This window comes from Myxocyprinus asiaticus, chromosome 19 (genome assembly GCF_019703515.2).
Source record: "Myxocyprinus asiaticus isolate MX2 ecotype Aquarium Trade chromosome 19, UBuf_Myxa_2, whole genome shotgun sequence".
NCBI classification, from domain to species: domain Eukaryota; kingdom Metazoa; phylum Chordata; class Actinopteri; order Cypriniformes; family Catostomidae; genus Myxocyprinus; species Myxocyprinus asiaticus.
In genome coordinates, this window is record NC_059362.1 from 39,887,639 (window position 1) to 39,915,168 (window position 27,530).

The following is a 27,530-nucleotide window of genomic DNA, read 5'->3' on the forward strand; positions in this document are numbered from 1 at the left end:
TTAAAATTTAGAGGTGAATGTGAATGTGTATAAAGTGTGTGTTTGTTTGAGGGTGCAGTAATAGACAGATCCTTTTAAAGTCTCCATGAAATCAAAATTAGAATTATGTGGCTTTTAGTCCACATCTGTAAGGTTTGAGGTAATCTTTATTCTAGTGTACTCCTAAAAGTTGACAAAATTAACTTTAAGCAGATTTTCTCTTCCGGGAAAACAGACCAACAATTTGATGACTCATCTTGTACTCACAGGTGTATACTAAGATTTTATCCAATAAAATGCTCTCTAGATTGAAAATGTCCCTGCCCCCATTGCCACCTACATTTGACTAGCAATAGAAGGTAGCAAATCATGGTTCATTTGTTATTGTATTATAGTATACCTATAAATCTGTAAAGCAACAGATAAAGTACCACAGACATTCTATCACCTTGTAAGTGTGACGCTCCTGTTCTTCCCGCTCCATACGGAACTTGAACGGGCGTCTCCGGCATGGGAGGCGGGTGCGCTAACAAGGATGCTAAAGCCTACAGCCTCTATTGTCAGTCACTAGTGCACCTCTTGAGGTCAGGAGTGTGAGGTTTATACACATTGCACAGCTATCTATCAGCTGGCTTCCGTTAGACTCACCCCCCTAAACCTCACTCCCATCCGGGTCACGGCACCATTGTGATGCTCCTGTTCTACCCGCTCTGTACGGGACTCGAACTGTCGTCTCCAGCATGGGAGGTGGGTGTGCTAACAAGGAGGCTAAAGGCTACAGCCTCTAGCGTCAGTCGCTAGTGCACCTTTTGAAGTCAGGCGAGTGAGGTTTATACACATTGCACAGCTATCTATCAGCTGGCTCCCGTTACACTAGCATAAGATTGCACCTGGTGACCGAGGTTGGTACCACATACTAATTGTTAGCTAGAAAACATTCAAATAGTCACTGTTTTAAAAGTATAGCCAAAAGACATAAACAATATGCTTGTTAACATGATTTTAGTGTGATAAAATTGCTTACTAGCCTTTTTTTGTGTAAAGTTATATAATGACGATGTAATGGCGAAAACCCTAAAGCGATCGTAAAAATTACAATTTAAATAACTTAATAGCTCAAATAATAAATGAGTTGTAGAAGAAGAATTAATGTAAGTGCTTTCATAAAATGATAAGCTTCACATTTCTGACTTCAAACCCTCAAAAAATATGCCCCATTCACTTCCATTGTAAGTGCCTCACTGAAACCTCGCTTTTTGCTTTTTTTTTAAAGAAAAGGCGGGACGAGTAAAAATTACTTTATGTGGTAATCAGTATTTTGCCACAAATGCTGTCAATTTAGCTTAACTTGTTTTGAACCCGGAAGATTAGAATAGGCAGCAACATCTCCTCATCACTGACCCTCAACACTGGAGCCCCGCAGGGCTGTGTTCTCAGCCCACTACTGTATTCCCTGTACACACATGACTGTGTGGCAACACATAACTCCAATGCCATCATTAAGTTTGCTGATGACACGACGGTGGTAGGTCTGATCACTGACAATGATGAAACAGCCTACAGAGAGGAGGTGCACACTCTGACACACTGGTGTCAGGAGCACAACCTCTCCCTCAACGTCAGTAAGACAAAGGAGCTTGTGGTGGACTTCAGGAGAAAAGACAGAGAACACAGTCCAATCACCATCAATGGAGCACCAGTGGAGAGAGTCAGCAGCTTCAAGTTCCTGGGTGTCCACATCACTGAGGAACTCACATGGTCCGTCCACACTGAAGTCGTTGTGAAGAAGGCTCATCAGCGCCTTTTCTTCCTGAGACGGCTGAGGAAGTTTGGAATGAACCGCCACATCCTCACACGGTTCTACACCTGCACTGTGGAGAGCATCCTGACTGGCTGTATCTCCGCCTGGTACGGCAATAGCACTGCCCACAACCGCAAAGCACTGCAAAGGGTGGTGCGAACTGCCAAACACATCATCGGAGGTGAGCTTCCCTCCCTCCAGGAAATATATACAAGGCGGTGTGTGAAAAAAGCTCGGAGGATCATCAGAGACTCCAGCCACCCGAGCCATGGGCTGTTCTCACTGCTACCATCAGGTAGGCGGTATCGCAGCATCAGGACCCGCACCAGCCGTCTCCATGATAGCTTCTTCCCCCAAGCAATCAGACTTCTGAACTCTTGATCTCCCACGATCAAAATACATCATCCCTGCACTTTATTAATCTTATCTCACACCGGACTGTCATAAATTATATTACTGTCATTATATTATGTCTCTCTTAACAACTGACTATCAACCGACAGCCTGAATGTCAATACAGTACAATACTGTACATTCTATATATATACTTTTTTCATATATATTTTAATTTTTATTGAATAATGTGTATCTATATAGTATCTATATAGTAAAAAAAACAAAACAAAAAAACAAAAAACAAAAACAGCATATTGTATACTGTGCAATGTATGTTATTATTGTATATTGTTGAGTGTAATTGTGTATAACAGATGTTTAAATTGTGTTGTGTTAATTTGATGTTTTAAGTTGTGTAATTATGTATAACAGATGTTTAAATTGTGTTGTGTTAATTTGATGTTTTAAGTCGAGTTTAATTATGTATAACAGATGTTTAAATTGCGTTGTGTTAATTTGATGTTTATTGTAGATTGGTATATGTCTCATCACTGTCACGACTGCTATGTTGATCGGAACTGCACCCAAGAATTTCACACACCATTGCACTTGTGTATATGGCTGTGTGACAATAAAGTGATTTGATTTGATTTGATTTGAGATTCCTTTAAGGCTCTCCACATAATAACCAGAACTTGTTTCGTAGCTCCTTACGTTCCTTGAGAGAAGAAACTGCACCTCCATGATAATGCTGTAGACTGTTGAACACAGAAATGCTGGCTGCTCTCTCCTTTTATTAATTCATAAAAAACTATTCATATATATGAGTATGTACTGGATAAGTAAGGAGAAATGGAATGGAAAGATGTGCCATCAATATTAGATCCAAACATACTCTCAGAGTGCATTGAGAACTCCATGTGTCTGAATTCTGATATTTTAGGAAGAGCCTTTACTACAGATCACACACTCTTACATTAGGCTTGACTTTAAGACAGGTTAGCCTGGCATCTCTCTTGGCCCCAGTTTGCCTCGGCAGCTAAATGTATTCTTGTGTATTGCAGGAACACGAGCTGCTGAGTCGCATCTCAGATCTGCAGGAGGAAGTCAGTCGTAGAAAGAAACACATTGCCAATCTAGACCACGAGATCCACACGCTGAATGAGAACATCAGCACTTTGACCAAGGAGCTGGAACTCAAGGGCAAAGAAGTTCTGAAGATCCGTAGTGAGGCTAATCAGCAGATCAGGTGAGTTTTTTTCTTGGATTACAAATCAAATTTGCATTAAATTCACTTTTTTCCAGAGATGGAAACTCGAGTCTGTGACTTGGACTCAAGTCGCACTTACTATAAGTCGCAGAAAAAATTACTCGCGACTTGACTCGGACTCGTAAACAATTGACTTGAGACTTGAATTGGACTCGAAATCAGAGACTCGTGAAAAACACAAGTCATTAGCATGTTTAAACACATTTTTATTTTTTTAAACATATCCCTTGAACATGAAAAATTACCGGGATAGAGTGAAGAGGCGCCGCTCACTGTCCCTGTGAGAGCTAGTCTGACTCATTCTCGCAGATCGGTTCTTTCTCACAGTCTCTGTGGTTCGTAGTAGGTATGGCTGATTCAAAAGAACCAACACAAAATATCTTCACTTCGACACGATGGCATCATCTAAATCGGCCTTTATCATAACTTTCAATATAATGGCAATAAATGGAATGCTGTATGTAAAACATTTGGGCTGAACATCAAAGATGCTAGCACATTTACACCGAACTTCATTATTATATACAGTACAACTTTGAATTTAGCTTTTAAAAATTTAAGAACTGGAGTACATGGAAAATTGTTTTGTTGAAAAGTGCTTGAAATTATAACTGGCAATTTCTTGTGTGTAATGTGTCCATCAAAGATGACATCTATGCACTCCACTTTCATTGAATAATGTGTCTGATAATACCATTTCTGTTCTTTACAGTCAGATAAAAAAGTCATAAGAAATTTTAATCATACATTGCATTGGGGGCCTGGGTAGCTCAGCGAGTATTGACGCTGACTACCACCCCTGGAGTCACGAGTTCGAATCCTGGGTGTGCTGAGTGACTCCAGCCATGTCTCCTAAGCAACCAAATTGGCCCGGTTGCTAGGGAGGGTAGAGTCACATGGGTTAACCTCCTCGTGGTCGCGATTAGTGGTTGTCGCTCTCAATGGGGCATGTGGTAAGTTATGCGTGGATCACGGAGTAGCATGAGCCTCCACATGCACAACGAGCTACGTGATAAGATGCGTGGAGTGGTGGTCTCAGAAGCGGAGGCAACTTAGACTTGTCATCTGCCACCCGGATTGAGGTGAGTAACCGTGCCACCATGAGGACCTACTAAGTAGTGGGAATTGGGCATTCCAAATTGGGAGAAAAGGGGATAAAAAAAAAAACACAAATAAAAAATCATACATTGCACAGATTCTCTAATATACCGGGACACTGTGTGTGTGAGTCTGTGAGATCCACATTGAGCTCTGAAAGTGACAGTTTAGCACTTGTTATAGTACATGGTGGCAGAAAGCTGATAGACTGTTATGTTAGATTTAGAAGATTAGACAATTAAACGAACAAAATTACAACACAAAACCATCGTAAATACACAGATATTCTTAGCTATACAATTATTATAATGATATGAATTTATGACATATCTATAATAATGTTCGCTTTATAAATGTTTGCTGCAAAGCCATGAGTTGAAATGATCTCCTCAGTCCAGTCAGCTCTGTTGATGGCTTGATGCCACAGCTGTCTACGAGAACCCTCAAAATCATGTTTCAACAACGGAATCTCATAAAAGTTTACTGTTTGCTGATGATTTCTGCCACCACTTCTGTGTGTGACGTAAACGGTGACATTGCCAAAGGATTGGTCTATTCAAATGAATTTAAGCTCAATGTTATTACTCGTAAATTGTACACATTATTTCAAACAGTGGCAGCTCATATCATTATTATATATACAATTTCATGATATAATATTAATTAATAGAATGTATTTTTATTTATTTTTTTCACTTTCACATACTTTTTCAGGACAGGTTTTGTTCAGTTCTATTGCTTGTTCTGCAACTGATCAGCCTAAATGTAGCCCACTATTTTTGAAGGCTCATTTGTTTGTGATCTTTTCTTATAGAGAAAGGTATATGAAGAACAACTCTTATTATTTGAACTTTATTTGTGCATTTATATTGTGTATTAAAGAACTGTGCATTTTGCTCTAACATTTTTCAAAAAAATAAACACAATTTTCTATCATACTTTGTCATTTAAGTGTTAAAATATCAAATCGAGATTATATCAAATCATGAACTTCATATCGTATATCGAACCGAATTATAAGATAACCATATCGTCCGATCCCTACTTATAACATACAGTATGTGCAGTTGTCATACATATGGGGTTTTCATAGAGGTTATCCAAAGAAGTCTTGTTTTGAAATGTTAAGTGTTAAATGTCTTTAATGCAATCGTTGTTCACTGTCTGCAGGTTCACTGATTTCACCAGAGCAAAGTTAGCCATGATATACTATGCACAATTTAAACTAATAGTTTTTTGGATTGTCTGCGGTATAAAAATAAAATTAAAGTAAAACCTTATGTACTTATTAGACAATTTTGAATAAATAAACAAGGCGATCTTTAAAAGTAATATTTTAAAATTGTAATTTTTCAAAATTGAATAAGCCTTATACAGGGATTATTAAACTAACCTGCTGCAGATAAAGAACTGTTGCCAAAAAAGACTTGACTTGGACTTGTGACCAAAGACTTAGACTTGACTTAGACTTGGCCTTCAAAGACTTGAGACTTGACTTGGACTCTACCTCAGGGACTTGTGAAAGTCTGCTTTTAACCTTCATGACACAGTGCTTTGGTGTCCTGTAAATGTAGGTTTTTATTTATTAAACTCACGCATGGCAAACATTTTTAAATTCTGAAGGTTAAGCTCAATAAAAAGAATTTGTAGCATAATGCTGATACCACAAAAAATATTTTTGATTTGTTTTTACCTTTTTGGTAAAAAAAAAAGCACAAATCTGGGTTACAGTGAGGCACTTACAATGGAAGTGAATGGGGCCAATCCGTACAAAAATCCTAAACATTAGAATACTCACTTTTTCAAAAGTATAGCCAAGAGATGTAAAAAATATCCATGTTAACAGGATTTTAGTGTGATAAAATAGCATACTTTTCAGTGTAAAGTTATATCCAATTTTACAACTTTGATGCCATGACGATATAATGTTGTAAACCATAAAACAAATGTAAAAATTATGATTTAAACAACTTTATAGCTCAAATTATACACAACAGAATTAATGTTTTTATCTAAAAAAATAAAATTACAAGTCAAGCTCAATCAACAAGCTTAACTTGTAATTAACCCGAAATATTCCTTTAAAACATCTCCTAATGAGGTTTGCATGTCTTTGTTTTGAATAGCTCACAAACACTCAGTAGTAGCGAGGGTCGGACTATTCTTACAATTTGACTTGTGTATTATGTTGCAGTATAAATTTACCAGTCTTATTTACTCACCAAAAGCAAATAATTATACGCATTTGTCCCTGAATTTTGACTCGTGGATGAAAGCTATGGTGTGTTCAGAAAAATCAAAACAATTTTACGTTCACAGTATTTTGAAGTGTCCAGGATAACAGAAACGTGCATGTTAATAATCGCTTTATATTGTATTAGTATATACAGAATGTCTGTGTAGTGCCAGTTATGTCAAAAAGTCAACTTAACCGGGCGGTATATGTGCTGATATACTACTGTGCCAAGTCATTGTCATTCTTTTCTAGAAAACACACCACCTTTCTATGCAAATGATAGAATGTGGCGGATTCACAAATATCAGTGCTAGGGTTGGGAATCGAGAAATGGTTCTTATCCAGAATCATTAAGGAACCGGAAATGCTAATTGGAATTTAAATAGAAAACAGAATAATTAAATTCTTTACGATTTCCATCCCTAAGCAGGGCTATTTATCTGACATAATTAGGGTTGCCACCCGTCCCGTAAAATACGGATCGTGCCGTATTTAAAGATAAAATGATGCGTCCCGTATTGAATCAATACGGGACGCAATTTGTCCCGTATTTAAGCTGGTCAGATGGTGTTACGGTGAAATCGTTCCATATCGCCAATTGATACAACATTGATATAAGTTGGAAAATTTGCCTACGGTGGGTAAGGGACCATCTGAAAAGTCAACACATTGTGCTAAAACATGCTAATACTGTGGAGGGTGTGGTAAGGGACCGTCTGAAAAGACTACAAATGGTGGTAAAACTGTGGATTATTTTTCAATGTTCAATAAGATCAAACAATGTATGAAAACAAACATAAAGACAAGTACAGGTGAAGGAAAAAAATTAAATAAATAAAAATTATACAAAAATGATAAAATATGTATAAACCATCCAAAATGTATACATAAGATAAAGAAGACAAATAATCGAAAAAATAACAATAAATATATTTTTAACATATAAATGATGTATTTTTTTTATTTATTTTTTATTTTTTTTATAAGTCATGGGTCAGGAAAGTTCTAATTTTAGCATAAGAAAGGATATACATTTTTTATTAATAATGCATATTAACAACGCATTTATTGCTAAAACTGTGGAGGATGTGGTTAGGGGCCGTGTGGTTAGGGGCAGTAGCAGCTGTGCATTAAATGACTAAACGTAAAGACGCGATACTTCTCAGAGAAAAAACCTGTTTGTGTTGAACGTTGCACAAATATACTGTAGCTTCTTATATTTATCTATCAACAATTGTTTTAGCTAAATGTGCAATTTCTTTAATTAAATTAAAAAACGATTTTAAAATAATTTGTCTCAAGAATCGCAATTTACAACAGAAAATATTTTTCCCCACCCCTAAAAAAACACTCCGCTTTGTCTTTTAACCGTAAACACTTAAGAAACAATTGGTAAAACTAGAAATGTTCACCTCACATTTAAATGCATGTGGTTTCAGAGTAGTTCTTACTTAGTGGAGACAGTTCACAATCCTTAAACAACCTCTAAAGTTACATTACCCTTGGGTTTTATTTGGTAAGAGTCATTGGTGATGATGAAAGGGATGGAAATTCTGTTATTTTGAACCAGATTTAGGAGGAAGGATGCCAAAATGAAAAATAAAGAATAAAAAGTGTGTCAGGTTCCCAGCTAGAAAGTCCTATCAGTCATTTTGATTAGAGCTTTCATGTTGATGACTGGCTCTTTTTGACATGTATTGTTTGTGTTTAAAAGCAGTTAAATCAAGGGGGGAAAAAACAATGTGAAGAAGGGCAATCAATTGGATCAGCAAACCTAAATTCAGCTCGATCATAGATTTTTATTCAGAGGCTGATATTATTATTTTAACCTTTTATTAAAAATGAATGCAGGTAAAAGCATAGAGCATAGAGCTTGTTTTGAGATAATTGCTGTTTTTCTCAAGTCTTTGATAAGCCATGTGTGTTTGGATATATAGTATGCATACTTGCATATGAGAGGGTGTTTAGCAACACATCAAAATGCTTGCAGGATGTCATGCTGTACACAGAGCCCGTTTCATTTTCAATTATATAACACAGACAAATCCTGGTTCTGAGATAAATTGAGAAATAAATTGCGGCTCTGTTCCCCAAGGACACATCACTTCCTGAGATTAGATCCAGCATTAGTGCATTTTACCATCTGTGCATCAGGATGTGTGCCTGTATGATAGAGTTGTGTATGTGTTATATAGCAAAGAAAAATATAGAAAAGAAATATTGAAATGTTGCTGGGGGGTAAATGTGTGCCCTAAATCAAAAAATCATTAAGTTCAGTACAAAGCAGGAAATGTGTCATCTTTTGAAAAAGTCACCACTCACATAATACGGGTAAGGGGCCGTTCACACTGTAAACACTTGTGCACCCGTCTGTGCTGTTTTGAAGTAGCTTTTCTATGTTTTGATTGTTGGAACATATTATGCTGATTTTCAGCATCTCGTGATATGAGTGCAGCTTTTTTCAGACACTGTGTCAAGTTAAAATTATTGTGATGAAAGACTGATTAACTAATATGATTCCATCTTTCAAAAATGTTGCTTTAATATTTTATCCATTATATTAGCACATATGATGGGGAGAAATTGTTCTGTATAACTGAAATTACCCACACAGTACTTTGTAAATTATTTGACAGAACGTCTTTATTAGAGCAAAAGGGTAAAAAAAAAAACAGTGAGCTGCATAAAACTTTAATATAACATTAGAATCAAAGTGCTATGTGCTCAAATTGTGCATAATGAATGTCTCCTTCAGGCGTACAGCTGCAGCTCTGTGAGGTCAGATAGAATTCGAAGGGTCATGCACAGAGTGTCATGTGTATGTTTGTGTGTTCTCAGAGCTCATGAGCAGGACCTGAGTAAGAAACATGAGCGGGAGATGACCGAGCTGAACGCTCTTCACCACAGAGAGACACAGAACATGCTGTCAGACTTTAACAAGGCCCAGGAACTGCTGAAGGACAAGATCTCCGCCCTGCAGATCCTGTAAGTTCGTACATTGCAAAACACTGTGAATAAGTGTGTGTTGGGGAATGGAAGTTTCTATCAGAAATTTCTTTTTTGCTAAAGCAAACATACAGTATACAAATTAAAGACAACCATTACCATAGTACCATGTTTTTGTTTTGTTCTGTTTTTTTTTTGTTTTGTTTTTTGGTAGTACAAGGGAATTTTTTTAATTAACTTGCGGTAACATGTAAGTTCCATGTTAAATGAATATGCGATTAATTAAAAATGTTTTTCTTAATCGCGATTAACGCATTTAACAATTTCCACATTAGAGTCTGACATTTTATTCAGCTCCGTGTGAGTGTTAAACACTTGTTGGAATGGGGTGGAACCTTTACACTGTGTCGGAGGTCATTACACTGGAGCACACTCCTCAAACACACACACAACAGCAATTCCATGTCAATGATAAAGTGATGAAGAAAGGACCTCTAAACTGTAAATTTTTTCTATAAAACAAACCCAAATGGGACTTGTAATAAGCCGCTGAAGTGAAGCATAAGAATTTCCCTGGCATCACGTTCCAGACATTCTGGATTCAGATGAAGTATCATTATGTGGACAATGGCAGCGCTAAAATCAAAAGACTTTTTCTGAAAGCGCTTTTCAAGTGGAGTTCAAAGTGGCAAATCATGTAAATGCGGTTTCATGATTGCTGTAGCAAAGTGGATAGGCACTATTAATTTGTTGAGAATGAGGGTTTAAGAGATTTAATGCCCATTGCAATAAAAGTGCAACTATGGGGACTAAATATTTCAATTAGTTAACCTCCCAACTAGACTTTGGGAAATGTTTAATGTTACTTGAATTGGTGCTATTTTAGAGCATTTCTATCTTTATACTGTGGAATGCTTTGTTTGGAAAATTTTAATAAAAAACTATTGTCACATATTATTTTATTTTCTAAGAAAGAACTAAATACATTTTGACATGAAAATAAGTATATAGCTCTGGAAAAAAATTAAAAGATCACTGCAAAATGATCAGTTTCTCTGGATTTACTATTTATAGGTATGTGTTTGAGTAAAATGTGTTTTTTGTGTTTTATTCTATGAAGTACTGACAACATTTCTCCCATATTCCAAATAAAAATATTGTCATTTAGAGCATTTATTTGCAGAAAATAACAACTGGTCAAAATAACAAAAAAGATGCCGTGTTTTCAGACCTCGAATAATGCAAAGAAAACAAGTTCATATTCATTTTTAAACGACACAATACTAATGTTTTAAATTAGGAAGAGTTCAGAAATAAATTTTTGGTGGAATAACCCTGATTTTCAATCACAGCTTTCATGCGTCTTGGCATGCTCTCTACCAGTCTTTCACTGCACACCCAAATTATCACGATCCTCAACCTGGTCATCTAATGGTTAGACAGAGACCTGGAGAGGCCTTCAAGCCACGGTGTCTTGCACCCACTGTGAAATTTGGTGGAGGATCGGTGATGATCTGGGGGTGCTTCAGCAAGGCAGGAATCAGGCAGATTCGTCTTTGTGAAGAACGCATGAATCAAAACATGTACAAGGTTATCCTGGATGAAAACTTGCTTCCTTCTGCTCTGACAATGTTCCCCAGTTTGCAGTGGTCTCTTACTTTTTCCCAGAGCTGTATATAGAGTCAAATTTGAACATTTTCAAAATCTGTGATTAATCGTGATTAGCAATGGAAAATTATGTGATTAAATATTCTAAATGACTAACAGCGCAAATTAATATTTAATATATTAACTTTTTTTTACATGTATTAGGCAAAGTGTATACAGTACTTAATGTCCTGTAACTGGTCACCATATCTTTTAAGTTGTATTATTTTAATATATTTATTTATTATGCTTTTTATATTTAACAGATTGATATTTCCTATATTTTAATCACCTTTTATTAAATGTTTAAGGCAAAGCATATAGTTACCATCTTGAAACTGGTAACCATTTCTATTTATATTTTTATATATTATTTATTATAGAAATGTGATATATTTAATATATTGATATTTGTTATATGTTTAATCATCTTTTATTACATGTATAAGGCAAAGTATATTCTTAAAGGTGGAGTAAGCAATTCCTGAGAAAGACTGTTGATATTTGAACTCAACAGCCAAACAAACACACCCCTCCCTTCAGTGCTCCTTCAGAAGCTCCGCCCCCCCCCACCCCCCCCCCCAAATTCATGCATGCTGGAATAGTGTTGTTTGGATCGGTCTGATCCACTTTGTTTATTTTCCCATTTACAGAGCCAGGTCTGTGTACAAACACCTGATTTTTTTTCAGCGCACACACAGAACGGACAGCTAGCAGACCATGAAGAGATATTCGTGGAATTTGACAAAAAGTGTATTGGATTAAAATTACTTACCGCATCTTTAACTGGTCACAGTTTATTTTACATACTACTATAGTACTTTTTTGTAAGGCAACATGCATCATCATGGAAGTTATATGTGTCACTAATGCTGTGACATTTTTGAGTTTAACACTTTTACATTCATTAAGAAAATAATTTCATGTTGATTTGTACCTTTCAGTCAATTAAAATTATAAACTAAGATTGTGAAGACACAAAACTTCTATAACTCACATGACCTCTTATGAGTGGGAAATGTGTTATTTATGTGTTTTTATGTGTGTTAGAGAGACTGCTGGCTATATGGAAAAGCTTGGAAGCAAGCTAAAGGCCACAAACTCTGGCGTGGACTCAGAAGGTGGTGCAGAGGGGGTGAAGATGGGAACAGTGTTTCTTAACATATGCTGGGAGAGAGGGAGAGCAGATATATAGAAATTTATCTAACTAGGACTGAGAGGAGAGGAGGCGACCTTACGAACCCTGTCAAGGCAACTCAGATAAGAGTAGCAGTCGCCTTTGTCTGCAAAAAATGCACTTTGTGTATTAGTTATGTTTGGATGAGGCTTATCTACTGAGTATAAGGATGCCCTGCAAAACTGTTTAGTGAATGCGCCCATGCACATTTGACAGCAGATATTTCACTAAATGAATAACAAATGCGTTTGCATGGACAAATTAGTGATTTTTGACAGCAACTGCATTTAATGTGTGTGACGAGCAGGGCGGGGCTGAGCAGCATCTGGGCAGAGCGAGGCTGGGAAGATGAGTGATGAATGAGCTCCACCTGTGTGCCACACTGGTCTCGCATTCCAGTGAGGGGCGGTGGAAGTATTTGAGGAGAGGAGACAGTGGCAGATGACAGAGAGAGACATACGAAGCTGTCTGTCTGCGTGTCAGTGTTGTTAGTGTAATGCTGAGAGCAATGTGTGTTGGAGCTGCTGAAAAGAAGCTGCATTATAGTGTTTAATGTCCACTGAAAAGTAGTGTTTGTCAAGCCAGTCCCAGCCTCCTCCTTGCCCATCTCGTGAACTTTATTACAATGTGATTTAGAATGGTACATTTTTAGATAGCGGATAAAGAACTTGAATGATAAACATGTTTTGATGAATTTGAGTCAAAAAGACAACCGTATATGTGCAGGTGTGATTGTAGAGGTGTGCGTGTGTGTGCGTGCGAGTGTACGTGCGTGCGCGCGCGCGCGTGTGTGTGTGTGTGTGTGTGTGTGTGTGTGCTATAAAGATAGACACTTGGCAGTGTTGTACATTAAGTCTTTGACTGTAGATATTGCTGCCAAGGGTGACTTCAATGTAACATCAGCAAATCCAGCTATTGAGCTATGGTGAAAAATAGTTCTTTTGACTTCCAAAATCCACTCAGTATTCACAAACACCCCTCAAAAGTATAAACACATGGTGTTAAATAAAATATAGAATTTTGTGACATTAATTGGCCCAATCCAATTCAAAATACAAGAGAAAGAAAGTTTAGACAACATTCTTTATGCAAAATATCTGAGCCTCTTTTAGATCCCAGTGGTTTTAGTAAATAATTTAGCAATATTTTATTCTATGAATCTTCTATGTTCATGAGATATTGGGTATGGGTAAGAATGACTGATCTTCAATTAATTGTTCACCAAAAAATGAGTATTCTGTTATCAAACGATCATTCCAAATGCGGTTTACTTTTTTTCTTAAGTGGAACACAAAAGGGAATCTTAGGCAGAATGTTCACACAGCTCTTTTCCACACAGTGAAAGGGGATGGAAGCTGTCATAGTTCATGAAAAAAATGACCATGAAAAGCACCATAAAAAAGTATTACTTTTGCCCTATATTCCAAGTCTTCTGAAATCATTCGATAGCTTTGTGTGAGGAAAAGACTGAAGTTTTAGTTGTTAGTCACTGAATATCTTCCTCCCGTCACCACAGCTCTCAAATCTCATTCATGTTTATTTAAATGTTTTACTTTTTGCAATAGTTGTTAAATTTTTTGTAACTGCCCCCCACCGCTGCCTCTGGACTTGAAATATAGCAAACCAGTCATAAAAGCTTTAAAAGCAAACCAGTCACAAAAAGGGGGGGGGGGAATTTGGACAGTTTTGGAGCTTGACAGCCCCAGTTCCCATTCATTTATATTGTTTGGAAAAGAGCAACATGGACATTCTGCCTAACATCTCCATTTGTGTTAAAACAAAAAAAAAAAATTAATCAGTCTTGCGGGTTTGGACCAACATAAGAGTAAGTAAGTCATTTTGGGGTGAACTATTAAAGTTTGTTTTTAAAATTTGTAATATAAGTATTAATGCGTGAGCAGCAGTCAGTGTTTGGCTGTACAGAATTAGGTCTCGTGAATCAGTCGGATCTTGTTTTCTTCAGCATTTTCTAACCATGCTATCTTCAGGTGTCCCAGAGGAGCATAGAAACACAGCCAACTAATTAAACATAACACAAATCTATTGATATGACTGTGCTGCGCTCTGTGCAATTAATTATTTTGACAGCCGAGTGTCCCCAAACCGAGTCCTCCGACCAGTTTTAAATTTCAACCTATTTAAGCCTCATGAATATTTAATATGTGTTATTTTCCCAACATAACTGCACAACTATAACCGTTCGAGTGCTTTCTGCAGGCTCTATACACCATGGCTGTTTTCTGTTGTTACTTTAAATAGGAAAATAGACTTCCAGTGAACTATTGTGAGTTTATTTAACCTCCTGAGACCCAAGCATGACTGCTGTGTGCCTTTTTAATTTGTAACTAGTAGCCCCTAAGAAAAATGCAAAAAAAAAAAACAAAAAAAAACGTTACAGACATTACATCAGAAATTTGCATAAATAATTCTGATTCAAAGTAATGGCTAGCATTGTCCAGTCACTGCCAACCATGTTAAAATATATTTTGCATGAAAAATTCTGAATCTATGTACTGATTACCATTGTCCCATGTCTGCCAAACATGTGGAGTGGTCCAAACATCATCTGCTGCCTGAAACTTAACTGTTGAACGGATGTTAGGAGTGAATGCACTTGGCTGCACAGGAAAGCAATAGGATGCTCTCTTGCTCCCTAATTATGGAATGCCTTAACCTCCAGTGTGCTGTCTGTCTGCACTGGTCTCAAAACAGTTTAAATACATAGCCTATAGTCTATGTACGTGTCATTGTGTTTAACAGTGTGCCGTTTTGCGATAATCTATCGGATGAAACTAGAGTCTCTAATCTTTTGACTCAAATAGGTTTTAATTTACCAGATGTAGTTTTGTTGCCAACAAACTCAGCTGAGATCAGCGGCATGTTGTTTTGTCACATGACTCAGTGCATTGAAAATGTAACCCTTTAATGCCACGAGGCATCATGACAACGGTTGCCCCATCTTACTGTTTCTACAGTTTAAGTGAGCAACGTGTCAAAACTATGGAGCTGTACACATCACACTAATTAATATTTTTCTCTACAGTTGAACGCACTTCATTCCCGCTCCCCGCACCGCACGCATTGCCTCTCTCTCCCTGCTATAGACATAAGGTGCTGCATAAACCCTGATAAGTAGAGTTGCAGGTGCAGTTATTTTAACAACAGTAGCAGAGACACTGTGAGCAGCAATATAGATGGATACTAGCATCTTTCACCTAAACACATTGCAGAAAACAAGAATGAAGCAACGTGAAATCAAATCAAATCACTTTATTGTCACTCAGTGGGTGAAAGTCTTGGATGCAGTTCCAAGCAACATAGCAGTATGACAATTACAATAAACATCTGAATTACACATAACACAATTTACACATCTTGTTACACAACACAATATACAATATACACCTAATGATATACAGTATACACAAAATAAGAGGACTGTATAAAATAAAAATGCACTGTGAAAATTTTGTGAAAATTATTCAAAGATGTCCTCATCTCTGGCATGGATGGCAAATAAAGACAACCAAAACTTTCAAATTACAAGTTATCCTAGTAGAGTTCTCTGCTGTTGAGAATGCTCCCATTATTTCATAGTCAGCCTATTTATACCTACAGCCTATATATCTATATATAGCAAACAGTATTTTTATGCTGCACTTATGTAAAATGTTTGTTTGTGTTAGTAGATTGTCACTTTATGGAATATATAAAAATGAACCATTCAGACTTAAATTTTATACATTTTCTTTCAGGGGACACCCCTGAACCCCCATACAGTATTTTTTGATCTATCAAAAGGCCTCCTATGTATTCATAGCCATACTGACTACTGACACCGCTTAAGTTATTATTATCTGGACCTTTGCTGGGAAGGAAATGGAGAGATCAGACCTCTTGGAACTTTAATTGAATATCCCTGGCCTAGAGTCTTCTGAACTGAGATCAGTCAGTTTAAATTAAATTAAATTATGCATAGCCTATAGCGAAGCCAAAACGTGATGTCTTTGCATGTGGACGTGGGGTCTCAGGAGGTAAAAAGGGTCATAACATGCATTTTTTTATTACCTTATCAGCTTTTTTTTTTTTTTTCACCAAAACAGTCATAATTTTGTGAACATGATAATTTTCCACCCTTTAAAAGCTGAGAATCCTGGAACATTTGTTCAAAATTAAAGTTATTGGCTTTTAGCGACAGTGGATCTCATTCACTAGTAATTATGTGCAAATGTTCTTACATGTGCATAGAAAAGTTACCACTAAATTCACAGCAGGTCTGTACGCATATAAATTTGTTTCTGCCGTCTTTCTAATGTTGATGAATGTGGATTATTCTATTACATGCTTATTAATAGTAATTAACATAATTAAAATGACCAAACAATCTCTATATACATGTAATTACTTTCCACACAACCTCACCTGTACAGCTGTTTTTCAGTTTCTGCAAACATATCCTTATGCACTCAAAATCATAGACAGATATACAGTATGTACTGTGTGTATATATATATATATATATATATATATATATATATATATATATATATATATATATATATATATATATACACACAGTACATACTGTATATCTGTCTATGATTTTGAGTATATATATATATATACACACACAATATACAATGATCAGCCACAACATTAAAACCACCTGGCTAATATTGTGTAGGTCCCCCTCATGCCACCAAAACAGTGCCAACACGCCACAATTGTACAGAGTGGTTATCTGAGTTATGGTAGACTTTGTCAGTTTGAACCAGTCTGGCCATTCTCTGTTCACCTCTCTCATCAACGAGGCATTTCCATACGTAGAACTGCCCCTCACTGGATGTTTTTTTTTTTGTGTGTGTTTTTGGCACCATTTGGAGTAAATTCTAGAGATTTGTGTGTGAAAATCCCAGGAGATCAGCAGTTAAAGAAATACTCAAACCAGCCCATCTGGCACCAACAATCATCCATGTGATTATCTAATCAGCCAATTGTGTGGCAGCAGTGCAGTGCATAAAATCATTCAGATATGGGTCAGGAACTTCAGTTAATGTTCACATCAACCATCAGAATGGGGCACAAAATGTGATCTCAGTGATTTGGACCGTGGCATGATTGTTGGTGCCAGATGGGCTGGTTTGAGTATTTCTTTAACTGCTGATCTCCTGGGATTTTCATGCACAACAGTCTCTAGAATTTACTTCGAATGGTGCCAGAAACAAAAAACATCCAGTGAGGGACAGTTCTGCGGATGGTGCCTTCAGAAAGTATTCAGACCCCTTCATTTTTTCACATTTTGTTATATTGTAGCCTTATGCTAAAATTCGTACAAAAAAATCTACACTCCATAGCCCATAATGACAAAGCAAAAAACAGATTTTTGATAACTTGCAAATGTATTAAAAAGAAAAAACTGAAATAGCACATTGACATAAGTATTCAGACTGTTTGCTATGACACTTGAAATTTAGCTCAGATGCATCCAATTTACCTAGATTATCTTTGAGATGTTTCTACACTTTGATTGGAGTCAACCTGTGACAAATTCAATTGATTGGACATGATTTGGAAAGGCACACACCTGTCTATATATGGTCTCACAGCTGAAAATGCATATCAGAGCAAAAACCAAGCCATGAGGTCAAAGGAACTGCCTGCAGAGTTTAGAGACAGGATTGTGTCGAGGCACAGATCTGGGGAAGGCTAAAAAAAAAAATGTCAGCTGAATTGAAGGCTCCCAAGAGCACATGGCCTCCATAATTCTTACATTGAAGAAGTTTGGAACAACCAGGACTCTCCCTAGAGCTGGTGCCCGGCCAAACTGAGCAATCGGGAGAGATGGGCCTTTGTAAGAGAGGTGACCAAGAACCTGATGGTCACTCTGGTTGAGCTCCAGAGATCATGTGTGGAGATGGGAGAAACTTGCAGAAGGACAACCATCACTGCAACACTCCACTGATCTGGGATTTATGGCAGAGTGGCCAGACGGAAGCCTCTACTCAGTGCAAGACACATAAAAAGCACCTAAAGTACTCTCAGACTGTGATAAACAATATTCTCTGGTCTGATGAAATGAAGATTGAACTGTTTGGCCTCAATTCCAAGCGTCATATTTGGAGGAAACCAGGCACCGCTCATCACCTGCGCAATACCATCCCAGCGGTGTAGCATGGTGGTGGTAGCATCATGCTGTGGGGGTGTTTTTCAGCAGCAGGGACTGGGGGACTGGTCAGGGTTGAAAGAAGGCTGAATGCAGTACAATACAGAGATATCCTTAATGAAAATCTGGTTCAGAGCGCTCAGGACCTCAGATTGGGCTGAAGGTTCACCTTCCAACAGGACAATGACACCAAACACACAGCCAAGACAATGCAAGAGTGGCTTAGGGACAACTCTGTGAATGTCCTTGAGTGGCCCAGCCAGAGCCCAGACTTGAACCCAATCGAACATCTATGGAGAGACCTAAAAACTGCGGTCCACCGACAGTCTCCATCCAACCTAACAGAGCTTGAGAGGATCTGCAGAGAAGAATGGCAGAATATCCCCAAATCCAGGTGTGCAAAGCTTGTCAAATCATACCAAAAAAGACTTGAGTATGGTGTTCATTTTAGGACATACTCAGACCTCAGTGTCAGTTCTGAAACAACAGGCAGAACGGCATCGTTCCTCAGAATAAAAGGGTTCAGGTCTCAGGAAGAACATTGTCATGTCTAAAGTCTCGTACAATATGGCATCAGACCAAACGGCCTCAGACCAAAAGACATCAGACCAAAAGGCATCAGACTAAAAAACATAACAAAATGTGATATATATATATATATATATATATATATATATATATATATATATATATATATATATTATTTGTATAATATATGTTATGTGTATAATATGGTGTATAATAGTGGGGTTGATGACCTATTTAGTCTGAAAATATATACATGACCTTAGTAGATAAAACTGCAATGTTGTCCTTGATTTATAGCCTCTCTTTAAACTCATTCTTAAAAGCATGAGATGATGGACAGTTACTAAATCCTTAGGGAAGGTTTTAATTTAAAAACAGCTATTAATCTTAAGACTGTGTTCCTTTGGGGAGTATCACATTGCATTATCATTACAAATTCATCACACGTTTACAAATATCCTTCAAAGATGGAAGCGGTGGAGATGTTGATCCTTGATGACACTGATCACCAAAGAATTTCTGTAGATGTTAGAATGATTGAGTGAGAGAGGTGTCGAGGATTTTAATTACCACACTTATCCACAGAGAAATGGAGGAAGTCACTTGCAGATGCCAATATCATTACATCTGATCAATGACTTTCAATTATTTCTTTGTTCAAAGCACAAAGGCTTCAGTGTTCTTTCCATCTGGAGATAAATAATAGTCAAATTGTACTGTCAGTAATGAATCACAAGCCTAAGCAGATGATGGACTAAACAGAATGGAAAGAGGGTTTGTGAGCTCTTTGCTGTGTGTGATTTAAAGGTTTCAGAGAAATCCTCACCTTAACGCAGTGGTTTTCAGCTGGTTTTGCTTCAGGACACATCAAGTGGCGGCATAACAAAATGTCCTTAAAATCAGACATTTAAATTAATTTATATTACCGTGAGCTACATAGACCTTAAAAAAATGAATAATACATAGACATAAAATAGGCTGAACCCGTTTTTGGGTCGCGACCCATCAGTTGAGAATCACTGCATTAAACAAATGCCTGTGTTCTTCAGGTTGGAGGGGACAGAGGAGAAATTCCGTAACAGAGAGAGCAGACACGAAGATCTGCAGACAATAGCCGAACTGAAGGAGATGGTGGCAGAGAGAGAAGCTCTGGTCAAAAAGCTGGTGGTAAGAGCAATATCTCAGGCTTATTGTTCAATTTGTCAACTGTGAATCTTGTTACAAAAAACTTGGTATCACACGAGCGCTCAGTCCTGCTACATCCTGCTAAGTTTAGCCAAATTTAAACTCTCAAAGGACTGAAGGGATGGTTTTATTTCAGGACAGACAATTTACCCACTGCACTAAAGTTCGAACTGCAATTTAAACTCAGTCATGCATACAGATAATTATAAATGAAGCTGATCCAGTTTAGCTGAGCAGAAACAAAACTGAAATGAAAATTACATTGATTTTCCCTGCTGAAAAGGCCAGCATACTGGTCACCAGCATACAGTATGTTGTGTTATGTTGCTGGTAAAAGATTACTACCAGGCCTCATAACTGTAGATTATTCTGGTTGACCAGCATTTTTTCAGTTGGTCCCTCAGCCAAACCAGGACCAAACCAGCATAAACCATCCTGGACCAGCATGAAAAAAGCTAAACTGGTCTTTTTAGCAGGGTAGTTTGATATTGAAGAACATAATCATGTCAGTAATGTAACATTGCTCATATTAGTGACCATAAATATGAAGTGAGCATCTACTATTCCTTACAGGATGACAAAAAGTTCTACCAGCTGGAGCTTGTAAACAGAGAGACCAACTTCAACAAAATATTCAACACAAACCCCAATGTTGGTGTCATTAACCCTCTCGTCAAGGTAAGGTTTCTTCTTCACAGCTTTGTGTCTTCGGAGCTTGTAGTTGATTAGTTTAAGTGAGACATAGTAACTGTGTTCCAAAACCAAGTGAGCTTACTACCTATACAGCATTGTAAGGCATCATAGGCACGTTCCAAATGCGAAGGCTGTTCCAAAAGGTAGGTAGCATATTTATGCCTTAAAAGATTACTTGTTTGCCCAAAATCTAAGGCAGCATCTAATGAATTTTTCACAGAGAAGGCAATGCCAATTCATTGCGAAGAGCTCAAAATATAAAAAAATGTATCCAAGATATAGAAATAATAGAAATGTATTTATTCAATACAGAAAAGTATGATAAACAATAGTTCAGTCTAATAAAAAAAAAATACTATTTTACCCAATATTTGTGTGCGTAACAATGTATTTTTATGCCTTTTTTATGCCAGTGTACACAAATGTATTTTAATGCCTATTGGAGTATTGTCTCGTTAGCTTAGCAACATGCTAACTTAAAACTTTTGGAATCAATCTTTAACCAAACAAGTAGAAAAAAAGGTTGTGCTATCATGTATTTTTTTTGCTTGTTGGAGTATTGTTTTGTTAGCTTAGCAACATGCTAACTTCAAACTATTGGAATCGATCATGAGCCTAATCTCTTGTGCTCTTCACATGAGTGCTTATTGAGATGCTTCCTATATAGAGTGTTCAAAATAAGTCACTTATGAGGTCCCATTTCAGTTAGAATGCTTCCTTTGGGGGCCTTCACACAGAACACGTTCTTAGTTTCCACTGTGCTACTATATTTTTTAATTGTTCGTCTATGTAAATATACTCTAAACGGACATTTTTGGCCGCAACTTGTCAAGTTAAAAGAAGTTCAATGCATCATTAAAATTTATCCAAGATATAGAAATAATATAAATATATTAATTCAATATAGAAAAGTATTAATAAACAATAGTTCAGTCTAATAAATTAAAAAAAGACTATTTTACCCAATATTTGTGTGCGTAACCATGTATTTTTATGCCTATTAGCGTATTGTTTTGTTAGCTTAGCAACATGCTAACTTCAAACTATTGGAATCAATCATGAGCCTAATCTCTTGTGCTCTTCACCTGAGCACTAATTAAGGTTGCTTCCTATGAAGAGCATTCAAAATTAGTAAGGTCCCATTTCAGTTAGTATGCTGCCTTAGGGGGCTTTCACATAGGACATGTTCTTGTGTTCCACTGCTCTATTTTTTAATTGTTCATCTACGTAAATATACTCTAAATGGACATTTTTGACCGTTGCAACGCATCGACAACGCATTGTCAGCGCATCATGCCTTGAACACCACATTTCTAAAACAGCGTGTCAAATAAAAAGATGTTTAAGGCTCCTTTGAAGGCCGCTGCCCCTGACTTTGTAGACAATAGACAACAACACTGGGTTTTGGAACAGAGCTATTATATTTCCATGTCCTGAAGATGACAACACTGTTATATACAGTAGGCTGGATGGGTCCTGACAGTTCATGTTGAATGTTTTAAAGCTATCATTTGTTACACCACATCCTAACCAGGCATGACAGTAAAAAGCGACAAGCGCTAAATCTTCATTTCTTCATTGCTAATTGCTGAGTGTTGGTCCCAGCCAACTGCAACAACAATACATTGTGATGCCACTTGGTTTCTGTTTCCGTCAAGTCATGCTGGGTAGCTTTGCCAATAGTGAAATCGCATTGGTTCAGAACCTCGCTTTACTTTGCTGTATATTAAACATTAAATATATTCTGATTGGCTTTGATTTTGTTGCTTCATGTTGAGGCGTTGCGCCTGGTTAGGACACAGTGTTACCAAGGTGCAATCAAAAACAGTACACTGACATGTGGGACTGGAGTCCATTGGAAACCCTTAGCATCAAAGCACACCATTCACTGTGAGCATACCGGAACTCCTGTCTAATTTACCCACACGAACACTGATATTATTAACTGCCTGTAATTTATAGAGCTTAAAGGAATAGTTCACCCTTAAACTTCTGTATTTTTTTTAATGAATTTAGATGAATGAATTTTTTTATTTAATTTTTTTGATAGTCCCTATTCACTGTCATTATATGAAAAAGAGCAGTGTGGACATTCTGCATAACGTCTCCTTTTGTGTTCCAAGGAAGAAAGTCAGTCATACAGTCATACAGGTTTGGAATGACATGAGCATGAGTAAATGATGACAGATTTTTTTTTTTTTTTTTGGGGTGAACTATCCCTTTAATTGGGAGATTATGTGTGTTTCATATGTCACACCAACAGTTCCTGTCCCAGTCTTAATAATGTCATTGTGTTTGACCAGATGTGTCACTGTTGCCTTCATCTGTGTTCTATAACTTCCAAGTGTCCATACTGTGTGTGTGTGTGCTCATGTGTGAGTGTCAGTGTGTTTAATGTCTCTTGTTTGTGCGTTCTCTTCCTGTTTAAACATCCAGTTCTTCTATGCTTTCCAAGCCATTCTTTTTTCAATCAAAATTTTTAACAGCCTCTTCCTCTAATACATTTTCTTTTTCGACTCATCTTGATTTGATTGGCTGAGAGCAACTGTTGCTTCCTCTGCTGAGTGCTGCGAGCTTGAATTTCAGGGGCCGTTTGTTAGGAAACAAGTATTAACAGGGCTCAACAATAAGAAGATTTTCTGCACAAAGTCACATTTGTACTTTCTCTGCCAATAATTTTACAGTCCCCCTCCACAACAAAATGTTGTTGTTTTTTTTAACTATGTGTTTCAAATGAAGTTTTCTTCACAATTGTTTTTTTTTGTTTTTTTTTTTTACAACAAATAATGTTAACACTTTACAATGATGTTCTATTTGTTAACATTAGTTAATGCATTTGGAAACATAAACTAACAATGAACAATATATTTTTGCAGCATTTTTTCATTTTGGTTAATGTTAATTAATTAAAAAAATACAGTTGATCATTGTTCATGTTAGTTCATAATGCATTAACTAATGTTAACATGTAAAACATTTAACAAATATACAAATGCACAATTTACAAACATATACTAATTTTAAAAATGTATCCGTATATGATATGAATTAACATTAACCAAGATTTATAAGTGCTGTAAAGGTATTGTTCACTGCTAGTTCATGTTAACTCATGTAGTCAACTAATATTTATTGTAAAATAATGTTACTTTTTTTATTTTATTTTTTTATTTGCAATAACAGCTAAAACATTATAAAGCTATAAAATAACTTCATGATAGCAATACATTCACAATCACTTTTGCTGGAAAATCATGGCACCAGTGCCACAATTTCCAACCATTCTAACTGATGCTTCCAAGACTATCAGAAATCATTCTCAGTTTTGTCAAAACCTCATCTATGTTAGCCAGCTAGAGAATGTTACCTTGGTGACAAATTTAAATCAGCAGAATTTACTACAACAGTATTAAAAACAATTGCAAAAAAGCCAAATATTTCGGTTTGCAAGGCATAAAAACACATGTACAGTACTGTGCAAAAGTCGTAGGCACATAATGTTTCACAAAAACATTGTATGAAGATGGATATTTATATCTTCAGCTTTAGTGTGTAATAGAAAATATAAATTTTAGACTCCCAAACATTCGTTTTGCAAATAGAATAGACTAGAATTTAATAGAATAGAAGAACAGGGAGCCCTGTAACAGATGGCATGGCCCCCACAGAGCCCTCCAATGAACATTGAGTCAGTCTGGGACTACATGAAGAGACAGAAGCAATTGAGACAGCCTATATAGAAAGAAGAACTGTGGCGAATTCTCCAAGAAGCTTGGAACATCCTATCTGCCTATCTGTGTCCAGTTATACCTAAGAGAATCGGTGCTGTTTTGAATGCAAAGGTGGTCACACCAAATATTGACTCAGCTTTTTTTGTTTTACTGGACTTAGTATGACGTTAATTGAACGAAAATTATTTATGATATTATTTTGAAGACATCCTCACTATGCAAGTGCCTAAAACTTTTACACTGTATATGGTCAACAAACATTAGCCATAGTGACAACGCAACACTGACCTGATATAGCAAGTGACTGTTTCATCAACTGGCCTCAAACTCTCTCACACTGACCTTGGACCATTGAGCCATCCTTATTGTTGAGCCCTGATTAGGAGATCTAGAAAAACTCTTTAAAATAGTATCTGAGAGCATCAAGATACTCTATAATGGAGCCACTCTCCCAACTCCCAACTTTTTTGTTTGCTTTTCTTGTTGTCCTATGTAGCAAAAGCGAAAGAACGACAAATCAGCCAACCGATTCAGCAGCTCGCCCAGTCTTAGGGCCAATGTGGAGGCATCGGGGACAGGGAGCGGCCAGCCCCAGCCCACCCGCCTCGAACCCATCCCCAACTCCCCCATTCACCAGATGGAGCCTAACACGAGCAAACCCCTGCCCCCACCAGCCCCTCTCACCGAACCCAAGAAACTAACGAGGTGAGGCGCACCTCCTCACGCCAGACGCCTCAATCTCTGCACCTCAGGTCAACGGACAAAGACATTAGCACACTGAAAAATGACTGCCCTCTTCTGACTCTTTTTGTTCAGCTTTTCTAGAAGTTGCTGTGGTATCCCTTTAATGTGCCAAGCACCATTGCAAAAGTGGAGAGAAACTTTCCAAAGTCACTCTGATGGTTTGCTTTGTGTTTGCAGGCTCTTCTCTGCTTAACAGAGAGTGTGAAATCAGAAATTATGGCTCCAATCTCCTTTGAAATAAGTCATTAACTTGAATAATAAGTGCATCACCCTCATCTTGGACTAGTTTCATGTTGGGATTCCTGTTTGGATTGGTATAAACTCAGGAGAATTTAAAGTGTCAAGCAGACACAAATAATTACATTTTTTCTCTCTCTCTCTCTCTCTCTCTCTGGCTGTCAATTTTTTACACTTGTTCAGAATGGCATAGTATACTACCATAACATTACTATACTAGTATGCAGTATGTATACTCGGCACAGTATGCAAATTGTATGTATGCATGGAATACCCAGATTACCTACATTCACAAAAATGTGCAATATACAACAGAGCACTCTACAACAGGTACTGTATGAAATGCAGTCTACTTGACTTTCTACTTGGAGTGTGCCCAGTGAAGTGGAAGTAACATCAAATACATTTTTCAGCATCTCTTTCATGACTCATTATTAATTGGACTTTCAAAATCTGACATTTTTACATACAATTTTATTAAAAGTATTAATGTACATACTACAGTTTGAAACCGTAGTATTCACAAATGTTTTTCGAAGCCAGATGTTTTAAAACATTTTACTTTGCATACTGCATCCTGCATACTGTTTCATATAATACTTTTTAAACAGTAGTACACAGTATACAGTGTATACTGCACAGTATGCAGGAAACTTCCAATCCATACATAGCCAGTGAAGCCAAATGTTATACCATTTCACATACTACTTTTCAAACCATTGGAGGAAGTATAGAGTGTATACTGCATAGTATGCAGGAAGCTTTTATTTCATTGTAAACAAAGCCAGTGACTGCACATGTTTTTGATACATTTCTTGTTACATACTGCATACTGTTTCACATACTAATTTTAAAACAATAGTAGGTTGTACACAGTGTATACTTCACATTATACAAGAAGCTAGTATTCCATTCCGGATATAGCCAGTGAAGCAACATGTTTTTTAAACATTTCTCATTGCATACTGCATCTTGCATACTTTTTCACATACTTTTTCACATACTATTTTTATACTACTTCTGTAATGTGTAAACAGTATGGAGGAAGCTACAGTAGTATTCTATTCTGATCAGCCAGTGAAGCCCCGTTTTTGAAACATTTTTTTGCATTTGGCATACTATTTCATATACTACTTTTTAAACAATAGTAAGCAGTATATAGTGTAAACTGTGCAGTATGCAGGAAGCTCTTATTCTATTCCAGATATAGCCAGTAAAGCCACATGTTTTTGACACATTTCTTGCTGCATACTGCATACTACATCACACACTACTTTTTTATAAAGTAGTAGACAGTATAGAATGTATACTGTGCAGTATGCAGTACGCCAATATTCTATTCTTAACATGGCAAGTGAAGCAACATGTTTTTCAAACATTTCCCATTGCATACTGCATACGGTTTAACATACTACTTTTTAAACAACAGTAAGCAGTATACGGTATATACTACGCAGTGTTCAGGAAGCTAGTATTCCGTTCCAACATAGCAAGCGAAGCCACATGTTTTTGAAACATTTCTCATTGCATACTGCATATTGATTCACATACTACTTTTTATACAAACCTAGGCAGTATTGGATAAAAAGTACCGTGTATACTTCACAGTATGCTGTACCGTGTATGCTTTGCAGTATGCAGTAAGATAGTATTCCGTTCAGAAAATAGCCAATGAAGCCACATGTTTTGACACATTCCTCAGTGCATACTGCTTCACATACTATTTTTAAACAATAGTAAGCAGTATAGAGTCTATACT

General features: G+C 36.9%; 1 protein-coding gene across 3 annotated transcripts in view; it reads left to right on the forward strand.

The window, feature by feature from the left end:
- LOC127410246 (protein FAM184A-like) overlaps positions 1 to 27,530 on the forward strand; it is a 205,510-nt gene that overhangs the window by 171,785 nt on the left and 6,195 nt on the right. For 2 of the 3 annotated variants that reach the window (XM_051645408.1, XM_051645410.1), the window contains exons 14-18: positions 3,181 to 3,365; positions 9,559 to 9,705; positions 20,231 to 20,348; positions 20,940 to 21,044; positions 25,287 to 25,495. In XM_051645408.1, coding sequence (XP_051501368.1) covers positions 3,181 to 3,365; positions 9,559 to 9,705; positions 20,231 to 20,348; positions 20,940 to 21,044; positions 25,287 to 25,495 — 764 coding nt within the window. The remainder of the gene's footprint in view (positions 1 to 3,180; positions 3,366 to 9,558; positions 9,706 to 20,230; positions 20,349 to 20,939; positions 21,045 to 25,286; positions 25,496 to 27,530) is intronic. The other variant, XM_051645409.1, reaches the window with a different exon arrangement.